Here is an 18,397-nt window from a genome sequence, read left to right on the forward strand (position 1 = left end):
AGGAGATTGGGGTCGAGAGGACAATGGATCAGCCATGATGAAGGTGGAGCAGACGATGGGCCAAGTGACCTAATTCTACTCCTGTATTTTATGGTTATGAAATACCCAGTAATTAATTGTTTTATTGAATATAAGACATAAATTATCCAACCTGTGCTTTCAAACATTTTAGAGCTCCAACATTTTTACATTGTCAGTGTTTCAAGTTACAACACCATAACAAATTGTAACAATAAACACAGAATGGAAGTCGGTAGCTCATTATTAATAAACCGTCAGCCTGCTGAATGCCGGTGCCATCTAGTCAAAACATTTTGCTTTTGCCACTGCGCCTATTAGTTGTTTTGACTGTCTGATATTGGTCGCTTTGTTGTGAGTTGTGGTTTGTGTTTACTTGACGTGAGGAGTTCTATATTCTGACTTTTGTTGGTAAGTAATCTTTCAAAAGAAAAATCACCATCTAATAATAATTTTTGAATTTTAAAAATTGTTAGAGTAAAAATGACCCAAAAAAAAGGGTTTAAAATGCCGCGTGGTTTTCAGGTCTCGTAAAAGTTTCCTGCTCGGAGCAATGGTTGGTCCGCGCTGGTGCAAAGAAAAATTGGAGGGAATGTTGATTACATCTTGCATACTAACGCTGATCCCTTTTGACTTTTCAGGGTATCCTCTCCCAGATAAAGATGACCTCGAGACGGTGAAGCTTCTGATATCGATTTTCAAAATCGCACTGCAGTTTTTTTTTGTGTCGATAAGGCACTGCACAAGCTTCTGCAGTATAGGGTTCATTTTCATCCTGTATACTCTGTGAATCATATTACACCTATATTTTTCTAGAGACGATCGTGTTCAGAAGAAATTCTAACAGCTGCTTGCAGTAGACAGGGAAAACAATCGCAATTATTCAACTCAGGGGAAGGAGAGGTGCCCCCCCCCCCCCTTCCACTGGCACAGAATGAGCCAAAGACAGAGACTGTGATGAATTCACCGTGCCTTTGTGCAGAAGGACACTTCAATCTGTGCCATTCATTCTGGGAGAGGGGAAGAATCAGGAAATCCAGATAGTTGCAATAGAGGCAAGTTCAAAGCTAGTGCAGTCATTATTAGTTACTTCCCTAGGTGAAAGCTGTACAAATCTGCAAATCTTATTTGAAAGTCTGAAGAAGCTCAGTAAGTATAAAATTTCCAGTGTATATCAGTGTTCTGGATAAGCAGCCAGTGTGTGTATATAATCGTTCTTTGTATTTGGTGAAAGTTTTCTTTTAACAGAGGAAAAAAAAAGATTTTAAAAAGAAAGTTTTTTTTAAAAAAAAAGAACCAGGAGTGACTCGGTAAAAGAGAATATGCAAGAGAACCCCAGTCGCCAGTTTGTTGCACGTATGTCACGGGAGGAAGTTGGAATGGCTTCTGGCAAGAATCCTGAAGCTATCAGGGATTCAGGCACTCCACGTTGTTCGTAGCACCTGAAATAATTCTGTTCCTCTCATTCCCGAGGATATTCTTGCTTCTGCTTTCATGTGTCGTTCTTACAGTGAGCTAATTGAATACAGAGCCTCGCTGCTTTGCATCTGAAGGTAACCATTTGTCATCTAACTTTCTCCTTCCTGGTCGTTCCTTAGTCCAGCTGCATCAAACTCAGTGCTCTTTCCCAGTATTGTACATTGTTACGTATGCCCCGCTCCTGTGCAGGAGATGGGAAAGGTAGGGCGTCACTTAGTAAGGCTTAACCTCGCTTAAACCGTGTCCAGCACTGAACAGCCTGAAATCGCAGTGCGATTTGCTGAGGAAAGAGAAGCTGTGAATATCAGGGGGTACAGATAAAGCACCAAGTGGCAAGTACTTCAGGCGTCTGTTAAATCCACTGTAGCACTTGTGTAACACATGCAAGATGCTGGAGGAACTCAGCAGGTCAGGCAGAACCCTCCCTACTGCTGCACGGGCTACCAACAACAGCTCTCCAGAGTCCTCTGTGCCGGCCAGTCTCTCACGCTGTCACCGGGTGTAGCCCACCTTCCTGGGGTTATTTTTTTCTCTTCCTCTCCCAGGGATGAGGTCTTTGGAGCTGCGGCTGATGTTTCTGTGGCTCTGGGTTTTTCTGGGATGGGGGTAGCTGGTCCCATGCCCAACCCTCCTTTTGTAGCCAGGCTTGGAACCATCCGTGGTGGAGTTTGGACGAGAGGTTTCAGCCCAAAATGTTGGATGTTTATTCCCCTCCCCTTCTGAGTTGCCCTGGATTTCCAGCATCTGCAGAGCCTCGTGTTTATGATTCATAGCACTTGTGTCTTCTTCTGTCATTATTCCGTTAATTCCCCATTTTCTCCTAATTCCCTTTGATTGTGACACACCTGATTGTCATCTAGACCTGCAGCATAAATATCCCGGCTTTGCATCCACTCATCGCCAGATCGTTGTATCAGCCAGTGTGGTCATTCAAGTTCCCGGCCGCTTAGGATTGTGTTTTCTAAGTTTTATGTCAGTACCGGGGTTTGCCTGTGTAACTCTGTCTCTCCATGTCAAAATAAGTATTGCCTACCATTTGTCTTTCCATTTGCCATTCCGTACCAAGATAAGTGTTGCCTGCCGCCTGTCTCCCGTTTGCTGTTCAGCTCTCACCACACTCACACCCTCGTCTGCATCCTATCTCTATCTCGGTGCCTGTTCCTCCTCCGGCTGGGAGGAGGCATGGTCTAGACAAGGACCGGCACTGGATAAGCATTCTGCTTTCAGCTCCCTCTTGATAAAGCACACCAAAACAAGAGGCTGGTGTAAACGTGGCATCCGTTTAACCCCAGCAACCTGAGTTTCTCACTTCAGTGTTCAAGCAGCGAGGCAAAAAGGTGTACTTCCAAGTAATTATGCTTCTCCCCCCCCCCCCACCCCCCCAGGATAAGGCTTTAGTCCACCACTTTATGCAACTCATCCAAAATCCGTACCCCGGGTTTGGATTTGAACCGGGGGAGCGAGTTGGTCACGGTGGCTGCAGAACCAGGCTGTTCGAAGTAGGCTAGACTTCCCTTAGCACAGGGGTCCCCAACCTGGGGTCTGTAGACATCTGGATTCTCGCCCTCCCTCTCGAGAATAACCTGCACCCGATCTGAGATGTCCTGGACCCCAGCACCAGGGAAGCAACATACCATCCGAGACTCCCGATCTTCCCCACAAAATCTCCTATCCACTCCCCTGACTATAAAATCCCCTATCACTACCGCTCTCTTCTCTTTCCTCCTCCCCTTCCTAGTCGAGGGTCCAACCTCAGTGCCAGAGACAGGACCACTGCAACTTGTTCCTGGTAGGACATCCCCACCAACAGTATCCAAAACGGTATACTTATTAAGGAGATTGAGAGGGGATCTGATTGAAACATTTAAGATTATTAAGGGATTGGACAAGATAGAGGCAGGAAATATGTTCCAGATGCTGGGAGAGTCCAGTACCAGAGGGCATGGTTTGAGAATAAGGGGTAGGTCATTTAGGACAGAGTTAAGGAAAAACTTCTTCTCCCAGAGAGTTGTGGAGGTCTGGAATGCACTGCCTCGGAAGGCAGTGGAGGCCAATTCTCTGGGTGCTTTCAAGAAGGAGCTAGATAGGTATCTTGTGGATAGGGGAATCAAGGGATATGGGGGCAAGGCAGGAACCGGGTATTGATGATCAGCCATGATCTCAAAATGGTGGTGCAGGCTCGAAGGGCCGAATGGTCTACTTCTGCAACTATTGTCTATTGTCTATTGTTCCTGAATACCCTCCTTCAGCTAACGCAAAGATTTGCCAGTATTCCCACTACTGATGCCAGATTCGTACCTAATATCTACAGAATAGTACACAAATTAAGTCAATGAGAACGACAGCACATGAACAGACCCTTCGACCTATCTGGCACTGGAGTCCCACTGACTCGCACCTGGGCCGGAGTCCGCCATACCCCCCCCCACCCACATACATAAACGACGCAATTGAAGCTGCATCCGCCACTTCTGTTCACTTGCGCCATCGATGAGCGCAGAGGTTCCCCTTAAGTCACCTTTCGCCCGTAACCCGAGGCCTCTAGTTGTAGTCCCTTCCATCCTCAGTGGCACAGTGGTGTGGTGGTCAGCGGTACCGGTGACACGGGTTCAATTCCCGCTGCGGCCTCTGTGGAGTTTGTGCGATCTCCCCGTGACTGCGTGGGTTTCCCCCCACAATACAAACCCTTACCAGTTGGTAGGTTAATCGGTCATTGTAAATTGTTCTGTGATTAGGCTAGGGTTAAATTGAGGGCAGCTGGGAGGTGCGGCTCAAAGGGCTTATTCTGCACTGTATCGCATTAAATATTATAAAACACACAGGGAGTTCTGCAGATGCTGGAAATCTTGAGCAACACACACACACATACAAAATGCAGGAGGAACTTGGTCAGCCGTTCAGACGACACATGCTTCTTGTCCCTTAGCTCCCAGTGGAGCAGAGTGATGACCTCCCATCTTCATCATCCAAAGTCAATGGCATAGCTGGAATCCAAAGCTTCTACAATCCACTGGTTCACCAGAGCCCTGCTGGGTGGCCTTGCCCGTTCCCACCTCTCACGACGGGGTCATAGGGTGGGGAACAGATGGTCGATGTCTCTGGACCGAGACCCTTCATCTGATCTGGAAAGTAATGGTGCAGAAGTCAGAATGAGCAGGTGGTGATGGGAGTACAAGCTGTTGGGTGATTGGTGAAACCAGGTGAGGGAAGGGCAGTGGGTGGGAGTGGCAGAGTTGAAGTAAGCAGCTGGGACCCGATGGGTGGTAAAGGTGAAGGGCTAGGTGTCCGTCCTTCAGCCTCTCGTAAATCAGCCATCTTAATCACTCATACACAGCTCTTTATCCCAGCTCACTCCCCCCTCCACCTTCGAATCATCCCTTGCAATATTATCCTTCTGATTCTGCTAACATGAAATTACAGCTATGCTCCAGTGTCATTTTAGAGGAAGAGGGTCAAATCTGTAAGTATATCCTGCAATAACAGACATGGTAGCTGCCTTGAGCAATGGTTCCAACCCATTCTCTGCTGAGTTAATGAGTTGGATCCACTAGATAGGTCTGTTTAACACAATAATGCTGATTATGATTAAAACCCCAGATAAAAAAAATCATGGGAAATAGAAAATTGAAAACTACAGCACAGAAACAGGCCCTTCGGCCCATCTCATCCATGCCAAACCATCTAAACAGCCAACACCCATTGACCTGTACCCAGACAGTCCCCCTCCCCCGCCATCTACGTACCTATCCAAACTTCCTTGAACATTGAAATCGCATCCACCACCTGCACTGCATTTCCAGCCTCTGAGTGAAGCCTTCCCTCAGGTTCCCTTTCAACGCCTCACTTTCCATCCTTACGCCACCAAGTGCCTGGCAGATTTTGCACATTAAGAACAGCCGACGTTTTCCTCATGGTAGTTTTTATCGTCGGGGGGGGGGGGGGGCGTGAGTAAGTGTACAACGTCCTGTGCGCTGCAGCTCACCTATAGTCCCGAGGGGGAGGAGCTCAGCCAGTCAGGCAACACCTATAGAGAGAAATAAACAGTCGATGTTTTAGCCCCAGAGCCTACCTATCTGCTGCCCGTTACGCTGCTGGCGTTTAGCGTTGTGATGAAGGTCCTCCATCTCTGGCTTCCTTTACCATGTCAGTAGCTCGGTTTTCACTACTGTCAGTCATGCAAGTCCTGGGTGGAGACTCAGGAATGCCATCGCACTCAGGTGTAGAAGGATTCTCCATTGCTGTTTCCGTAACAATTTTGTTTGACCAGTCCGGGTTGTTAGCCTGAACTGAACCCCCCAAACCTGGAGGACCGGTGGATCACTCTTAGTCTGACCTCTACCCTTTGACCTGTTTGGCATGGGTGACCCTACCAAGAGCCAATGCACAAGGCCCTAACTCCAGCCAGCATAGCTCTCCGGTTTATTGAGGCCCGCAAGCCTCCAAACCCCACGACAAGTTTGTCCTCCACTTGGAGGGCAGCCGCTAACAGTCACTATTTATTTCCCGCCACAGATGCTGCCTGACCTGGAGAATCCTTCCACGATCTTATGTGCATCACCAAGAATCTTCCACACTTTCAACTTTCACCACAGAGAAATGCCAAAGCCTCAGGGTTTAGAAAGGGCAGACCACTGTGTTAATTCAACAGGAAACAGCGTAGGCTGAGATATTGACAGTACCTCTCAAACATCACCTCTTCGCTGACGATTGGAAGCTAGAAAGTGCCCCAGAACACTGGGGGGGGGGGGGGGGGCAGAGGTTAAAACTTAATCCAGAAGGTCTGAGTCAAATCAGTACTTCATGCCCTTCATTATCTGTGCCTTACAAGACTACTCACATCAATCGAAAAGTACATCCACGTCCTTCAATTGGGAACCTGTCAAATTACACGTGTGCCAAGCGAGAAATGTTTTTTTCTTCAGGCAGTCGGGTTGACTTGCGAACATGGCCTTGTTGAAAGCTACAAGTGTGATACTACTGGCGGAGCCTATCAATTTGCCAAGCTCAATATACCCCTTTACATTTTGAATACGAACTTGCTTGTCCCATTAGATCGTAGCTTTGGAAAGAGACCCGCCCTCTTGAGAGCCTTTTGCCTTCCTGATTTTGCTCTGATAGGAATTGAGGCTTTTTAGTGGTGTCTTTGCAGGGTAACTGGAAGTGGATGGGAAGTACCAGCAATGAGTCACACAGCTCTCCTATACAAATGAGGAGAAACCTCCCAGAGAGTTGTGGGGGTCTGGAATGCACTGCCTCGGAAGGCAGTGGAGGCCAATTCTCTGGATGCTTTCAAGAAGGAGCTAGATAGGTATCTTATGGATAGGGGAATCAAGGGATATGGGGACACGGCAGGAACCGGGTATTGATAGTAGATGATCAGCCATGATCTCAAAATGGCGGTGCAGGCTCAAAGGGCCGAATCTTCTACTTCCGCACCTATTGTCTATAAACTTGTCTTTGCTGAGAGGCATGAGTGTGACAGCTCTTTGTTGCGCTCTCCAACCAGTATCCAACTCCATTACAGTCAACTGAACATCAGGAGTGGATTGCAATTACTGGCTGACACTCTTGCTCCTGCTGAGCAAATTTTGAACTTCTCCCTTAAGTCATTTGCTTTTCAATCAATCCACGCGCTTGGGCCCTCTCTCCAGTTCAACCCGCTCTTGAGCTTCTGCCCTTTGCCTCTTTGCGAAAGCTTCAAGATCCCTCAAGCATTCTACCCGGTGGCCAAACATTTCAATTCCCATTCCGATGTGTCGATCCATGCCTTCCTCTTGCGTTAAGATGAGGCCACCCTCAGGGTGGAGGAGTAAGACCTCATAGTCCGTCTGGGTACCCTCCAACCTGACGGCATGGGTATCGATTTTTCCTCCTGGTGAATAAACCCCCCTCCCCTTCCTCTATTTCCCACCCTGATCTTTTACCTCTTTCCGCCTGCCTATTACTGCTCCTCCTCCCTTTCTCCTATGGTCCACTCTCCTCTCCTACCAGATTCTTCCTTCTCCCGCCCTTGATCTTTCCCACTCACCTGTCTTCACCTTTCACCTTCCAGCTATCCTCCTTCCCCTCCTCCACCTTTTTATTTATTCCGGCATCTTCCCCCCTTCCTTCTCAGCCCAGTATGTCGACTGTCTACTCTTTACCGTAGATGCTACCTGGCCTGCGGAGCTCCCCCAGCGTTTGGTATGCCCTGTCCATAGCGTAGTCCACTCCTCCAGACCTCAGTGACTCGAGTCCCTCAGCAGACGATCCTAGCTTCCCTCCTCGACTTAGAATCGATGTCACTGGTGGCCTCGGTTTATCTGAGTTAAGCTACGTTGAATGGAATTCTCCAATGAGATCCACCCAATGCCTTTGCAGTAAAAAGGGCCAAAGAATCCGTGCTGGAGATGACTTAGGAGGCGTGCAGTATCCTCAGGGTTGGGGTTCGGGCCACACAGTGCCGCACTGATGCAGTACCCCGCTGGAGTGACAACTCGGAGCAGAGTCTAAAGACTTTTGTGGAAGGTGCGATTCAGTGTCAATAGTTCGGGTGCGTTTCTCGCACTTCAGGCGCCCCCCCACCCCACCCCTCCCCGCAGTGCTGCCAAGGTTCGCTCCTGTAGAATAAAACTTGCACAACGCTCGTTCCTGTGAGCCACATTTACAGAGTCATTATAAAATGTACCATTATATATCAAAACAATATTTTAAGAGGAAATTACGATAGCATTACAGCCTTAATTCACGTAGGCCTGATATTACACCGCTCCCTCTTCTTGCTTGCCTCCGCCATCCATTTTAGTTAACGAATTAATAGGTCTTGTTAAACGGATTTATCCGCTCCGCGGCAGACGCGGTGTAATCCCGGAGCAAACTAGGACTGGTACTTCAACGGCGTTCACCCTCAGCAAAGCTTCAGCCTGTTAATTGCCTAGACGCACATAGCCACCGATTGGCTTGATGTAAAGGATTTTTTTTAAGCAGCAGTTTTAATAGATTTTTTAAAAAATGCAAGTGTAACAAAAAGATATGTAACAAAGTAGTTTCAAGAACATTATTTATTTGGTAAAATGCAAATTCTAAGGTATTTTAAACAGCTTGCAATATCAAAACTGCACCGGTCTATTCTGCAACACTGCAAGAGCTTCAGTCAGAAGGTAGAAAGCCGCTTATCGGTTGTGTTCAACGCATGTTTATCTGATTTTCCCCTTCTGTGGAGATTTCTGCATGTATTGCTCCTAAATTTAAACTGTCCGCTAAACAATTAAAATATATATATTAATCATAAGGTGCGGTGTGCTTACTTCCCGGTTCAATAATTGCGCAATGGTTAGTGTACGGTCAATGGTGGGCGGAGGGACATAATATAGGGCTTGTGACAGAGGGGGTGGGTTGAAGGGTGTGTGCAGTGTGGGAATATGTTGGCATGTGGGAATATATTGGGAAAGAATGATTTTATTTAAGAATCAAGTTCACTATCACCAGCATATGTCATGAAATTTGTTAACTCAGCAGCAGCAATAAAATGCAATACATAATATAGAAAAAATCTGTGAATTACAGTAAGTGCATATATATAATAGTTAAATAAGTAGTGCAAAAATAGAAATTAAAAAAGTAGTGAAGTAGTGTTCATGGATTCAATGTCCATTCAGAAATCATTTGGCAGAGGGGAAGAAGTTGTTCCTGAATCACTGAGTGTGTGCCTTCAGGCTCCTGTACCTCCTTCCTGATGGTAGCAATGAGAAGGGGGCATGTCCTGGATGGTGGGGATCCTTAATATTGGAATTTTAGAAGCACCGCTGCTTGAAGATGTCCTGGATACAACGGAGCTGACTAATTTTCTGCAGACTCCCCACCCCTACCAGATAATGAATTGCAGCCACTGTACATCTGTAGACTTTTCCAGTGTTTTAGGTGACATATCAAATCTCCTCAAACTTCTAATGCAATATAGGCACCGTCATGCCCTCTTTACAGATGCATCGATCTATTGGGTCCAGGTTAGATCCTCAAAGATATTGACACCCAGGCAATTGAGATTGCTCGCTCTCTCCGCTTCTGATCCCTCTATGAGGATTGGTTTGTGTTCCCTCAGCTTGCCCTTTCTAAAGTCCACAGTCAGCTCTTTGGTCTCACTGGCATTGAGTGCATGATCGGTGCTGCGACACTGCTCGGCTCGTTTATTTAGTTGGCGATGGAAGGCCCTTCAAGCCACGTTGCCCCAGCAACCCCTCAACCCCAGCGGTGCAAGAGGTGGTGAGTCAGTGACATCCTCGGCATAACATCCCAACTCCTGTACCCACCCAGATCAGTCCAACTACTCAAGGTTTGGCTCTAGCACTGCAAGGGTCATGTTTTTTGACTTCTCCAGTGCATTCAACACCATCCGCCCTGCTCTGCTGGGTGAGAAGCTGACAGTGATGCAGGTGGATGCTTCCCTGGTGTCATGGATTATTGATTACCTGACTGGCAGACCACAGTATGTACGCTTGCAACACTGTGTGTCAGACAGAGTGGTCAGCAGCACTGGGGCTCCACAGGGGACTGTCCTGTCTCCCTTTCTCTTCACCATCTACACCTCGGACTTCAACTACAACACAGGGTCTTGCCAACTTCAGAAGTTTTCTGGTGACTCTGCCATAGTTGGATGCATCAGCAAGGGAGATGAGGCTGAGTACAGGGCTACAGTGGGAAACTTTGTCACATGGTACGAGCAGAATCATCTGCAGCTTAATGTGAAAAAGACTAAGGAGCTGGTGGTGGACCTGAGGAGGGCTAAGGCACCGGTAACCATCCAAGGGGTCAGTGTGGACATGATGGTGGATTACAGATACCTGGGGATACGAATGGACAATAAACTGGACTGGTCAAAGAACATTGAGGCTGTCTACAAGAAGGGTCAGAGCTGTCTCTATTTCCTGAGGAGTCTGAGGTCCTTTAACATCTGCCGGATGATGCTGAGGATGTTCTACGAGTCTGTGGTGGCCAGTGCTATCATGTTTGTTGTTGTGTGCTGGGGCAGCAGGCTGAGGGTAGCAGACACCAACAGAATCAACAAACTCATTCATAAGGCCAGTGATGTTGTGGGGGTGGAACTGGACTCTCTGACGGTGGTGTCTGAAAAGTGGATGCCGTCCAAGTTGCATGCCATCTTGGACAATGTCTCCCATCCACTCCATAATGTACTGGTTAGGCACAGGAGTACATTCAGCCAGAGACTCATTCCACCGAGATGTAACACTGAGCGTCATGGGAAGTCATTCCTGCCTGTGGCCATCAAACTTTACAACTCCTCCCTCGGAGTGTCAGACACCCTGAGCCAATAGGCTGGTCCTGGATTTATTTCCACTTGGCTTGATTAACTTATTATTATTTAATTATTTATGTTTTTATATTGCTATATTTCTACACCGTTCTTGGTTGGTGCAGCTGTAACAAAACCCAATTTCCCTCGGGATCAATAAAGTCTGTCTGTCTGTCTGTCTGTAGTTGCTTCAGAGCTGGCTAGTTCCTTGAACTTCATTACTGTCCATTGTGCATTAAACACTTCCGGAATGGTTGAGTACATATATTGGTTGATTGAGCATTTCTGTGTGGTTAAATAATTAATTACGGGTTTTATGGAAAAAATTAGCATAGCCTACGTCATCGCACTACCATGTGATACGTGCGCGCCTCGCTCAAACTAAAAGACGAAGTTACACCCGCATTTTCGGACTCCTGTGAATTAATTTAATGAATTGATGAGATACAAAACGTACCACTGGCGATGAAGTATGTTTTAAAACGAACCTGACACGGCTACTGACCTGTTAAAAGTGCAGCAGCATCGAGTTAAAAACAAAAAAAAAACAGCACATGTTCCTCGGTAGGGAAGAAGACATGATGTAAAAACCAGGTGTAAACAGAAGGGCTCAGGGTTGATAAAGAGTGAGTACCTAGTGGTAATGATCATTTGGGAAATGGCTGGCTCCTTCAAAAAAATTGACCGGTTTTATTACACGAGAGGTGATGGCCTTAAGTCTCATGAAAATCATGTACTGCTGGTGGGGTGAATCCTGTATTTGTCATGTCCGTATCAAGCCCCTAATATTGTATCTGCTGTGGCCCAGTGTCCAATAATGTGACCTGATGACTGAGGGGGATTCTCAGTCCACCGGCAGCTTTAACCATTCGGGAACCATGGAGATGAGTCCAAGAAAGAGCGACAAGTGAGTGCCGGGACTGGAGGAATACTGGGATCTACTTAAACCTTGAGCTCAAACGTTAACACCAAGCATGGTGGATGCTTACTTTGATTACGGTGCCAAACGTACAGACGGACTCTCATCCGGAGCCTGGTCAACCGTGATATCCACTCAGTGGCCACTTTATTAGGAATGCCTGCTGGATGGGGCAAATATCTAATCAGCCAATCACGTGACAGCAACTCAAGGCATAAAAGCACACAGACATAGTCAAGAGGCTCGGCTGTTGTTCAGACCAAGCATCAGAATGGGGGAAGAAATGTGACTTTTAACGTGGAACGGTCGTCAGTGTCAGAGGGGGTGATCTGAGTATCTCAGAAAGTGGAGATTTCCTGGCGTTTTTACACACAACGGTTACTAGAGTTTACAGCGAATGGTGCGAGAAACAAAAAAAAATGTTTGGTGAGCAGCAGTTCCGTGGGCGGAAACACCGTGTTAACGAGAGAGGTCGGAGGAGAATGGCCAGATGGTTCAAGCTGACAGGAAGGCGACAGTAACTCAAATAACCTCACGTTACAACAGTGGTGTGTAGAAGAGTGTAACTAATCACAGAGCACATTGAACCTTGAAGTGGATGGGCTACAGCAACACAAGACCATGAACATGCAGTACTGTGCAAGGGCCTTAGTAAGTTCATGTATTACACTGTACTGTTGCCACAAAAAAAAATTTCATGACATACGTGAGTGATTATAAACCTGATTCTGATATGGACTGAGAGTGGGAAGGGGGGCAGAGAGAGGGGAATCATGGTTGGGAGAAGGGGAAGGGAGTGGAAAGCACCAGAGAGACATCCAGTAATGATCAATAAACCAATTGTGTGTAATCAAATAACCTTGTATGGTGTCTCAGGGCTGGGTGTGTCTGTAACTCTGCCACTCATTGCCCCTAGCACTCCTTCTCTGCCACCTGTCCCACACCCCTTCTGCAATGCTCCACCCTCACCCTTCCCAACATCCTTTGCTCCTGCCAGATTTACAAGCTTGCTCTCTGCTCCATGTTGACAAGTACAGTACAAGAAACATAGAAAACCTACAGCACAATACAGGCCCCTTGGCCCACAAAGCTGTGCCGAACATGTCCTTACCTTAGAACTACCTAGGCTTTACCCATAGCCCTCTATCCAGGAGCCTCTTAAAAGACTCTATCATTTCCGCCTCCACTACCGCTGCCAGCAGCCCATTCCACGCACTCACCACTCTTTGTGTAAAAAACTTACCCCTGACATCTCCTCTGTACCTACTTCCAAACACCTTAAAACTATGCCCTCTCGTGTTAGCCATTTCAGCCCTGAGAAAAGGTCTCTGACTATCCGCATGATCAATGCCTCTCATTATCTTGTACACATCTGTGGTCACCTCTCATCCTCTGTTGCTTTAAGGAGAAAAGGCCGAGTTAAGTCAACCTATTCCCCAATCCAGGGAACATCTTTGTAAATCTCCTTTGCACCCTTTCTATGGTTTCCACGTCCTTTCTGTAGTGAGGTGACCAGAACTGAGCACAGTACTCCAAGTGGGGTCTGACCAGGATCCTTTATAGCTGCAACATTACTTCTCTGCTCCTAAACTCAATCCCATGATTGATGATATGCCTTCTTTAACCTCAGAGTCAGCCTGCATAGCAGTTTTGAGTGTCCTATGAACTTGGACCCTAAGATCCCTCTGATCCTCCACACTGCTAAGAGTCTTACCATTAATGCTGTATTCTGCCATCATATTTGACCTACCAAAATGAACCACCTCACACTCATCTGGGTTGAACTCCATCTGCCATTTCTCAGCCCAGTTTTTTATCCCACCAATGTCCCACTGTAACCTCCGACAGCCCTCCACACTATCCACTACACCCCCAACCTTTGTGTCATCAGCAAACTTACTAACCCATCCCTCCACTTCCTCATTCAAGTACTTTATAAAAATCATGAAGAGTCGGGGTCCCAGAACATATTCCTGAGGCACACCACTGGTCACCAACCTCCATGCAGAATATGACCACTCTCTGCCTTCTGTGGGCAAGCCAGTTCTGGATCCACAAAGCAATATCCTCTTGGATCCCAGGCCTTCTTATTCTCTCAATAAGCCTTGCAAGGCTTATCAAATGCCTTGCTGAAATCCATATACACTACATCTACTGCTCTACCTTCATCAATGTGTTTAGTCATATCCTCAAAAAATTCAATCAGGCTCGTAAGGCACAACATGACTTTGACAAAGTCGTGATAACTCTTCCTAATCATATCATGCCTCCAAATGTTCATAAATTCTGCCTCTCAGGATCTTCTCCAACAACTTACAAACCACTGAAGTAAGAGTCACCGGTCTATAATTTCCTGGGCTATTTCTACTCCCTTTCTTGAATAAAGGAACAACATCCACAATCCTCCAATCCTCTGGAACCTCTCCCGTCCTCATTAATGATGCAAAGATCATCATCAGAGGCTCAGCAATCTCCTCCCTTGCTTCCCACAGTAGCCTGGGGTACATCCCGTCTGGTGCCGGTGACTTATCCAACTTGATGCTTTCCAAAAGCTGCAGCACATCCTCTTCCTTAATATCTGCATGTTCAAGCTTTTCAGTCCATTGCAAGTCATCCCTACAATCACCAAGATTCTTTACTGCAGTGAATACTGAAGCAAAGTATTCATTGGGTACCTCTGCTAACTCCTCCAATTCCATACACATTCTTCACTGTCACACTTGATCGGTCCGATTCTCTCACATCTTATCCTCTTGCTCTTCACATACTTGTAGAATGCCTTGGGGTTCTCCTTAATCCTGTCCGCCAAGGCTCTCTCATGGCCCCTTCTGGCTGTCCTAATTTCATTCTTAAACTCCTTCCTACTAACTTTATAATCTCCTAGATCTCAATTATTACCTAGTTTTTTTAACCTTTCATAAGCTCTTCTTTTCTTCTTGACTAGATATACAACAGCCTTTGTACACCACGGTTCCTGTACCCTACCATCCTATCCCTGTCTCATTGGAACGTACCTGTGCAGAACCCCATGCAAATATCCCCTGAATATTTCTTCCATACATCTTCCTGAGAACATCTGTTTCCAATTTATGTTTCCTAGTTCTTGCCTGATAGCCTCATATTTCCCTTTACTCCAATTAAACATTTCCCTGACATGTCTGTTCTTATCCCTCTCCAATGCTAGATAGAATTATGATCACTATCTCCAAAATGCTCTCCCACTGAGAGACCTGACACTTGAACAGGTTCATTTCCCAATACCAGATCAAGTCCAGCCTCTCCTCTTGTGGGCTTATCTACATATTGTGCCAAGAAACCTTCCTGAACACACCTAACAAACTCCATCCCATCTAAACCCCTCGCACTAGGGAGATGTCAATCAATATTTGAGAAATTAAAATCTCCCACCACAACAACCCTGTTATTATTACACCTTTGCAGAATCTCTCCCTATCTGCTTCTCAATGTCCCTGTTACAATTGGGTGGTCTATAAAAAACACCCAGTAGGGTTATTGACCCCTTCCTGTTTCTAACTTCCACCCACAGAGACTCCATAGACAACCCCTCCATGACTTCCTCCATTTCTGCAGCCGGGACACTACCCCTGATCAATAGTGCACGCCCCCACCTCTTTTGTCTCCTTCTCTGGGAAACATCTAAATCCTGCCACTTGAAGGAGCCATTCTTGCCCCTGCACCATCCAAGTCTCTGTAATGGCCACAACATCATAGCTCCAAGTGCTGATCCATGCTCGAAGCTCATCTGTTTTGTTCATAATACTCCTCGCATTAAAATAGACACATCTCAAACCATCAGTCTGAGCATATCCCTTCCTTATCTCCTGCCTATCCTCCATTTCGCACTGTCTCCAAGCTTTCTCTATTTGTTAGCCAACCTCCTTTTCCTCCATCACTTCAGTTCTAGTTTAAACTCTCCCCAACAGCCTTAGCAAACCTCACCACCAGGATATTGGTCTCCCTGAGATTCAAGCGCAACCTGGGTCACACCTGCCCCAAAAGAGGTCCCAATGACCCAGAAATCTGAATCCATGCCCCCTGCTCCAATCCCTCAGCCACGCATTTATCCTCCACCTCATTCTATTCCTATACTCACTGTCACGTGGCACAGGCAGTAATCCCGAGATGGCTACCTTTGTGGTCCTGCTTCACAACTTCCTCCCTAATTCCCTGCAGTCTGTTTACAGGACCTCCTCCCTTTTCCTGCCTATGCCGTTGGTACTGATATGCACCACGACCTCGGGCTGTTCTCCTTCCCACTTCAAATATCGTGGACACGATCAGAAACATCCTGATCTTAGGCATCCTGGTTATATTTATATGTCTTAAGACTTTTGAACAGTACTATAGATCAGAAGCACACGATTAGGTACAGAGGCCACTGAAAGTATTTTTTGTTCTACAGAAAATGGAATTATCCAACAGCCTAAGCCAAGCAATGGGAACTGCACAATTAACTGAGATTTAGTAATGTATTAAATTCAAATTATGCAGTGCTTGGTAATATAGAAGCTCGAATTAAAAACACAAAGTTTTTTATTGACATCCAACGTGGGAATAAGTCCTTCCGGCCGTTTGAGCCTCACCGCCCAGTAATCCCCTGATTTAATCCCAGCCTAATCACAGGACAATTTACAATGACCAATTAAACTACCGACCGGTACGTCTTTGGACTGTGGGAGGAAACCCATGCAGTCACGGGGAGAGCGTACAAACTCCTGCAAGGCAGCTGCGGGAATTGAGCCCGGGTCGCTGCTCCTGTAAAGCCTTGTGCCCACCCCTGCGTTACTGTGCCACCCCTGCCAGCTACTTAGTCACATCTTTCAAACATGAAATTCTGTTGCCTAGTAACCATCCCATTCAATAGTTCTGCCAGAGACGCGACATAATTTTCACCACATTCTTACAGTCTATAATTCCTGGCCTTAAGCTACTTGCAGGCGTTATTCCTCTAATAACCTATTATTTTTATATCACTAACTAGTTATCTTAGTGACCAGAACACCAGTAACCAACAGAACTCAGCAGAAATAGGCGTGGGCTTGCACAGCGTTGGATCAAGCTAGATTTCCAAACCTCAACACACTTAATCTGTGCTTTAACAACAAACATTTCATGCAGACATTGGTAATTCAATTCTTAATGCACTCCCAGATTAAGATGTCTAGTCATTACACTAAATAAATAAGCCAGACGCAAAGTGGTATCTTAAGGTATTTATAATATTTGCTTTCAACAAAGCGAGGCACGCTATTTTCTCAAGTTTAAAAGTTCATGTCATACTTTTGTTTTGAGCACGTAAACACGGCAGGTCAGCAGAACGTAGGTTTCCTACTATCTCACAAGCAAGAGAAAATCTACTGGAAATCCAAGCAACACACACACACACACGCACACGCACAAGCACATGCACACGCACACACACACAAACTCAGCAGGTCAGGCAGCATCTGTGGAAGAAGAGAACAGTCAATGTTTCAGGCCGAGACCCTTCGGCAGGACTGGGGAGGAAAAAAGACGAGGAGTCCGAGTAAAAGGGTCCGGGGCAGGGGAGGAGGGAGAAACATGAGGTGAGAGGTGAAATCGGGAAGGAGTCGGGGAGGGGGGTGAGGTAAGGAGCTGGGAAGTTGATTGGTGAAGGAGATGCAGGGTTGGAGAAGGGGAGGGGGATCGGACAGGAGGCCACAGAAGAAAGCAAAGTGGGGAGGAGCACCAGAGGGAGGCGATGGGGAGGCATGGAGATAGGGTTAGAGAGGGAGATGGGAAGGAGGAATAAAGAGAAGGAAGTGGTTTCACCTAACACTTTCCTTTCTCCCTCCCCTCCCCTCACTCTTTTACTCAAACCTCTTCCTTTTCTTCCTTTCCTACTAGCTCCCTAATTAGTCGCAGACTAGAGTAAAGATTGAGGCACAATTGAAAATGAGAACACCAGACATTCTGGAAATGCAAAGCAATGTGCACAATTGCTAGAAGGTGGCGTGGTAGCGTAGTGGTTAGCACAACGGTTTACAGTACTGGTGACCCGGGTTCAATTCCCGCTGCTGCCTGTAAGGAGTTTGTACGATCTCCCCATGACCGTGTGGGTTTCCTCCCACAGCCTAAAGACCTACTGCTTGGGAGGTTAATTGGTAAATTGTCCCCTGATCAGGCTGGAATTAAATCGGGATATTGTTGGGCACAGCTCGAAGGCAGGAAGTGCCTAATCCGCACTGTATCACAATAATAAATCATTTTTAACTCAGGGGGTCAGGCAGCATCTATGGAGAAGAATAGATGGTCAAAGTTTCAGGCTGAAATTGTTATCAGGACTGGAAAGGAGGCAAAGAGAAGCCAGAATAAAATTGTTGGGGGGAGGAGTACAAATTGTCCGGTGACTGGCAAGGAACGAAATAGCACGGGAGGTGACTTCCTGCCACATTGAAGGAATGAGGCAGAAACAAGCCATATTGGGAGTCTGTCTGCTCAAACCAAAGCTGGTTGTCCATCGTGTCCGATGAAGACAGGGAACCTGTGCGGGAGAGTTTTTAAAGTGGAGAAGCCGTTGCACTGGGGCAGTTCCGCTCTCTCGACCTTAGACGTTCAGGTCCAGTGGTGCAAGCAAACATCACAATCTGGGGTCTCCCTTGGTTGTAGTGGACGACCGCGACGTCTTCTGTGCCTTGTCACGCCCTTCG

At 46.6% G+C, this 18,397-nt stretch overlaps 1 protein-coding gene across 2 annotated transcripts in view; it reads left to right on the top strand.

Moving 5' to 3' along the window:
- luzp1 (leucine zipper protein 1) overlaps window positions 1-8,761 on the top strand; it is a 174,626-nt gene extending 165,865 nt beyond the window's left edge. For both annotated transcript variants that reach the window (XM_059949263.1, XM_059949265.1), the window contains exon 4: window positions 660-8,761. In XM_059949263.1, coding sequence (XP_059805246.1) covers window positions 660-698 — 39 coding nt within the window. In that variant the 3' untranslated portion in view covers window positions 699-8,761. The remainder of the gene's footprint in view (window positions 1-659) is intronic.
- Window positions 8,762-18,397: the final 9,636 nt, after the last annotated feature.

Source organism: Hypanus sabinus, chromosome 24 (assembly GCF_030144855.1).
Source record: "Hypanus sabinus isolate sHypSab1 chromosome 24, sHypSab1.hap1, whole genome shotgun sequence".
Lineage (NCBI taxonomy): Eukaryota > Metazoa > Chordata > Chondrichthyes > Myliobatiformes > Dasyatidae > Hypanus > Hypanus sabinus.